The sequence below is a fragment of the Crocodylus porosus genome, unplaced genomic scaffold (genome assembly GCF_001723895.1).
Source record: "Crocodylus porosus isolate Cpor-Errol unplaced genomic scaffold, CroPor_comp1, whole genome shotgun sequence".
NCBI lineage: Eukaryota > Metazoa > Chordata > Crocodylia > Crocodylidae > Crocodylus > Crocodylus porosus.
The window spans coordinates 37,766,107-37,772,495 of NW_017728911.1; the positions used below are offsets into that span (position 1 = coordinate 37,766,107).

A 6,389-nucleotide genomic window follows, 5' to 3' on the forward strand; every position below is an offset into this window, starting at 1 on the left:
ATTGCATGTACTGATGCATACACTTTGAAAGTACAGGCATCCAGGGCTGGCTTCCTGCTCACCCACCCCAAGCTGTCTCCAGAGGCCTTGTACACTCAATAAAAACTGAACTTTTCTAAGCACTTCTCATGCATGCAGGCATATAGCCAGCCAGTATCAAGTAGAGTGCCCTGGGGGTCAGTCCTGGGCTGGTTTTGTTCAATGTCTTAATCAATGACCTGGAAGTTGGCATAGAGTGCACCCTCAGCAAGCTTGCAGGGCTGCGGGGAGTAGTTAATATGCTGGGGGGGAGGAGGGCTAGGATTAAGAGAGACCTAGACAAATGGGAGGATTAGACCACAAGAAATCTGATGAGGTTTGGTAAGGACAAGTGCAAAGTCCCCTGGACCGAGACAGGCTGGGAACCAACTGGCTAAACAGCAGCTCTGCAGAAGAGGATCTGGGGGTTGCAGTGAACAATAAGCTCGATATGAGCTAGCAGTGTCCTTGTTGTGAAGAAGGCTAACAGCGTCCTGGGCTGTATTGTGAGCAGGTTGCAAGAAGTGATTTATTCCTCTCCATTCAGCACTGGTGAGGCCACATCTGGAGTCCTGTGTCCAGTTTTGGGCCCCCCACTGCAGAAAAGATGTGGACAAATTGAAGAGAGTCCAGTGGAGGGCAGCAAAAATGGTTAGAGGGCTGGGGGACATGACTTATGAGAAGAAGCTGAGGGAACTGGGCTTATTGGGTCTGGAGAAGAGAAGTAGGGGAGGGAGACATAACAGCAAGCTTCAAGTACTTGAAGGGGGTTCAAAAGAGGATGGAGCTGAACTGTTCTCAGTTGAGGGAAGATGCATGAACAAAGCAATGGGCTCAGGCTGCAGCAAGGCAAGTTGAGGTTAGATATTAGGAAGAACTTCCTCACAAGGAGGGTAGTAAACCACTGGAACAGGTCACCCAGAGAAGTTGTAGTCTCCATCCTTGGAGGTTTTTAAGACCTGTGTGGACAAAAGCCTTGTCTGGGATGATGTAGTTGGGGCTGGTCCTGCTTTGAGCAGGGGGTTGGACTAGATGTGACCTCCTGAGGCCCTTTCCATCCCTAACTTTCTGTGACTTCAAGAAAAGTGACCTTATTTTGGTATACATAGAGTGATTTGGAAGTGGGGTAATTGTATTGGTATAAAATGGCTTTTAATCATCACTAGAGCATTCACACAGGGACCTGTTCTAGCATAATGAGCTGACTCTGTCACGATTATAGTTATGCGGGCAAACTTTACCATGTAAACAAGCCTGTAGGATTGAGGAGTCTTGCAAAATTACACTTTCGTAGGTGTTAGGGCCAGAAGGGACCTCAGTAGATCATTGAGTCCGACCCCCTGCATAGGCAGGAAAGAGTGGTGGGTTCAGATGACCCCAGCCAGATGCCCATCCAAACCCCTCTTAGACCCCCAGGGTAGGGGAGAGCACCACCTCCCTTGGGAGCCCGTTCCAGACCTTGGCCACTCGAACTGTGAAGAAGTAACTCCTAATGTCCAGTCTAAATCTGCTCTCTGCTAGCTTATGGCCATTATTTCTTGTGACCCCCAGGGCTGCCTTGGTGAGCAGAGCCTCACCAATTCCCTTCTTGTCCAGGGTCAGTTGTTTGTGTGCATGTGATACTTTTTGATAAGCAAGGAAAATGTATGTTTAACACCCTGTGGATAAGAGAGGATGAACGAATTTGTTGGCTGGGCTGAAACATTTTCAATTAATTGCAGAAGAGGACAGAAATCAGTACTGAATAAAAATCTTCATATTCTATATGCAGTCTACCTAATAGCTTATAATTAAGCTTGCCTTGATTGTGCCTTGTTTCACTTGGCTGCGTAAACTGCTAACTTGTATAGGAATACAGTGGTATTCAAACCTTCAAATTGACCCTGGTTTGGAGAAGGGCTATTAAGACTTAGAAGTGTTAGACCCTTTCAGTTTTTGGGGGGTTTTTTGTTTTGTTTTTGATGGTTGAATTGCATTTTCTCAGAAAGGGGCTCTTACTTGGAGCTGCTTACACCTCCTTGATGTTAATTCCAAGTCTGCTGTGGAAGCAAGCAGTGGGCTTTTAGGAACTGTCTTTGTCCCTGGGGACAAGTCTTCATACATAACATAGGGAAAGTCACGAGTCTGATGCTTCCTGTTGCTAGATTAGGATCGCTTGTCAATGTTATTTGAAGAATCGTTCTCTCAGCCTGGCAATTTGTCGGCATTTTGCTGGGAACATAAAGTGCGTTCTTCTCTAGGGTATGGTTTTGAAAGTAAACAATATAGTTTCTAGGGTGGGAAGGGACCTGAGCAGATCATCGAGTCCGACCCCTGCCATGGCAGGAAAGAGTACTGGGGTCAAACGACCCTGGCAAGATGTGCATCTAACCTCCTCTTAAAGACCTCCAGGGTAGGAGCCTGCACCACGTCTCTTGGAAGTCGGTTCCAGACCCTAGCCGCCCTGACCGTGACGTCGCGCCTCCTGATGTCTTGTCCGAATCTCCCCTCTGCCAGCTTGTGACCGTTATTCCTGGTCACTCCTGGCGGTGCTCGGGGGAACAGGGACCCCCCCCCCCAATGCCTGCTGATCCCCCTTGACTAGTTTATAACAGGCCACTAGATCCCCCTCCTCCTTCTCGTGTGGAGGCTGAACAGGTTCAGGTCCCGTCGCCTCTCCTCATAGGGCCTGCCCTGCTGCCCCCTGATCATGCGAGTGGCCTCCTCTGGACCCTCTCCATGCTGTCCACATCCCTCCTGCAGTGCGGCGCCCAGACCTGGACGCAGTCCTCCAGCTGCGGCCTGACCAGTGCCGCACAGAGGGGGAGGATCACCTCCCTGGACCTGCTCGAGATGAACTAATATTTGGTGATGGCTTTGTAGGCTTTTATCCTTCTCTTTCACTAGGGAGGATTTTTAACAAGGGACCTGGGGTGTATGCTGTAAGGCAGTGAGGACTAATTTCTTTGTCGCTTGATCTGAGCCCGCAAGAGGCTCTCTCCGCAAGTGCCACTTCGATCTCCTTCCTCTGCCTGATCTGCTGTTTTGCTTTCTTCTCCCTGCTGCGCGCTCCCTGCCCAATTCCCTGCTCTGCCTTCGGCTTCCTGCCCTATCTGCTGTCGTGCTGCCGGTCTCCTCTCCAGTCTGCCATATGCAGCACGCCAAGGATGGCTGTGCTGTTTGTGGCACTTGTGCATCAGGCTGGCCACCCTTACTCTATCGAACTGGGAGCCGGTCCCTGGAGTGCTTACCCAGCAGCACCTAGTCCATTGTGGTTGTACGTTGAGAAGTACTTTATAATTTGGCTGAGCAAGATTGGAGGCCTTAGAAGTTTGCTGATGCAGCCGTTGTGGTTGTTATTGGAAGCAGGAGTCTGTATATTTGAATGGATGCCTGTCTGGATATACTGTTTTGTTCAGATGTGACATCCGGTTAAGACTTGGAACAAATAATTACTTTTCTTCCCCGCTCTTAACTGAGAAGCTGACCCTGCAAATCAAACTGGTGACGTGTAGCTGACCACAAGAACAAGTGGAATTTAAACCTTTTTGACTGGGTTCTGTTGAAACGAACACAATTTTATTCCCATACTGCACATGTTAAGTTTTTCTTCTCTTATGCATGTTTTGAATGATTTAATTACTCTATTTTAGAGTCAATGCTTTATTTTCATTAGAAGCCATGTGTTAGGTTTTTAAATGGTTTGTCAGTTACATAATCGCACATGAAGATTGGGGGCTAAAACATTTAGACAAATTCTCATGAAGTTGCAAAGCACCTCCTCTTAACATCTGAATCCCAGAATAGTTTGTGCTGAGGTGTGATTCATCAAATCATTGATCAGCAGTGCTGAATCACTGAGCCCACTCTGTGGTAATGAAATTACATCAGACACAATTTTGGGCCAGTGCCTCAAAGATGGCAAAGCAATACATTTATCTTCCTGTTTTACATTATTCATTTTAGAATACTACTTAAAATATGTTGCTACTTCCATATAGGAAGGACATGGTTGTGTGGTGCGCATGCTGGAGAACATGGCCCTGAGCCTAGATGATGATGTAACTGCAGAGATTCAGGGCCACACAAAGTGGTGTACTTCTTTCCCCCTCTGAAAGCTTTAATAATCAACTTAGTGCTCTTTCTCTCTGTGCTGTACAGGACAAATTTAGAAGCACTTCAGAAGAAGTTGGAGGAGTTGGAGTTGGATGAACAGCAACGCAAACGTCTTGAAGCTTTCCTTACCCAGAAGCAGAAAGTTGGGGAGTTGAAGGATGACGATTTTGAGAAGATCAGTGAGCTGGGAGCAGGAAATGGGGGTGTGGTCTTCAAAGTATCTCACAAACCTTCTGGCCTCATTATGGCAAGAAAGGTGAGAGCCTTGGGGACTGTAGGAAAAGGCTTTAACGATGCCTTTTCAAAGCTTTTTTTTAAATAAATATGTTGAATTAATTCAATTGAATTGCAACCCTTACACCCATCAAAAAGTGACAATGAGAATCTACTTTCAGGGCAATTGAAAATGCCTGCTAAAAACAGGAAAGGTTAAATTTCTTTACCTCCCACTTATCCAGCCTGCAGAGGTGGCATATATTCCTTGGGTTACCAGTGAAAGGCCAAGTAATCCATTCCAATTTTTTATCTTTCTGTATTTTTGAGGTGTATGTTGTATTTTACTTCTGGCCAAAATATTGTCTTCTGTGGCTAAATGCATAACAAGACCTCAGTATTAACACACAATACTTGTAACAAATTACAAAGCGTGTGTGTGTGTTGCGGGGGTTTAAGGATGGAAATATCTTGGGGCTGGAGGAGTAGTGAGAGGTTCTCCCCTAAACACATCCTCCACAGTCCTGTAGTATAGAAATGGGCCTACTTTTTGGTTTCTACTGCAGTATCAAGATCTGTACTGTAGGAGTGAAAAATGTTAATGGATCTGCTTTCTTCCCTCTGCTCCTTCAGTGCCTTGCAGAAAGAGCCCTTTCACTACACACTTGTCCTCCCATAAAGTTTTTCCGGCTGTGCAAGAAGATTGCCCTGAAGCTAAAGCAAAACAAAACCCATGACTTTGTGCCTTTATCAGATATATCATTTAATAATTTGGTTTGTTAGCACCCTGCTGAGACTACTTCAATACTTTGAGTGATGGCAGGATGGGGTGGCACCTTAGAGACCAGCTAGTGCAGGACAGCATAGGTTTTGTAAGCTACAGCCAACTTCATCGGATGTGATGAAACAGTAGACAGTTGCCTGTGAAAGCTTATGCCTCCCTAAACAAATTAGTCTCTAAGGTAATACCCAGTCCTGCCTTCTGCCTGACTTCAGGCTAACCTGGCTAACTATCTTAAGGTATGGTGGTGCTTCAGCAAGATGAGATGTCCAGGTGCATCATGGGAAATGCAGTCCCGTCAGGGACACGAGCCTACAGAGGATGGGGCACCAGACCTTCTTCAAATTCTGAATCCTGTGAAGTACCGTGGAATTTCCCAAGCTAAGCTTTTTACCTTTTGAGTGGAAATGTTACAAGTTCTTTGCTGAGAACTGAAAAAATATTTTTAATTTTTCCTTAGACAGTTTTGAAGAAAATACCACTTTTTCTTCCTGTGAACTTTGATAAAAATGAGAATAATGCATGCTTTCTTATCAGCTGTCTTCAGTGATGACTCTCTTATTTGATGCTTTACTGTCAAATTTGTGTGAAACAGGGAGAGCTGGCTGTTTTTGAGTGGTGGGAGATAAAGTGTATAGATGGTGAAGGTCTCTTGCATGGGATTGTTCCCCCCTTCTCCCCCCTGCCCACAATGTGACACTTGCAGGAAACTACAGCTCAGTATATTTGTAATTTTGAAGTTTTAATTGACTTAATATCATGTAAGAGATGGTGTTTGTTTACTGAGCTACAGCTTTTCTTCAATGAACTCAGTAGGACTCCTATCCATAGACTTTTCCCCCAGATCTGCCCATTTATGAAAGAAACCCACCTTATTCTGCCTATAGGAAAGCCTAGTCTACTGAAGTAATAACTTTTATAGTTTCCATTAAGATACGGATTCACGTGGTTAAATGATGGTTTTTAATAAAAATGCCTGAGGCTTAACTGGAGTTTGTTTTTTCACTGAACATGCTTGGGACATTGCTTTGCAAACATCTGGGCAGACATCTTTCTGCAGCTGCTTGTTAGTCAGTAGGCCTTGTGACAGTTTTATAGTTTCTAGGGTCGGAAAGGACCTGAGCAGAGCATCTAGTCCAACCCCCTGCCATGGCAGGAAAGAGTACTGGGGTCAAACGACCCCAGCACGATGTTCATCTAACCTCCTCTTAAACACCCCCAGGGTAGGAGCCTGCACCACGTCTCTTGGAAGCTGGTTCCAGACCCTAGCTGCCCTGACCGT

General features: G+C 45.7%; 1 protein-coding gene across 1 annotated transcript in view; it reads left to right on the forward strand.

Annotated features, from left to right (window-relative positions):
- The window catches only part of MAP2K1 (mitogen-activated protein kinase kinase 1), a 60,130-nt gene that overhangs the window by 26,184 nt on the left and 27,557 nt on the right, over positions 1-6,389 (forward strand). Inside the window, exon 2 of the mRNA XM_019533851.1 lies at positions 4,159-4,369. Within this exon, the coding sequence (XP_019389396.1) occupies positions 4,159-4,369 (211 nt within the window). The remainder of the gene's footprint in view (positions 1-4,158; positions 4,370-6,389) is intronic.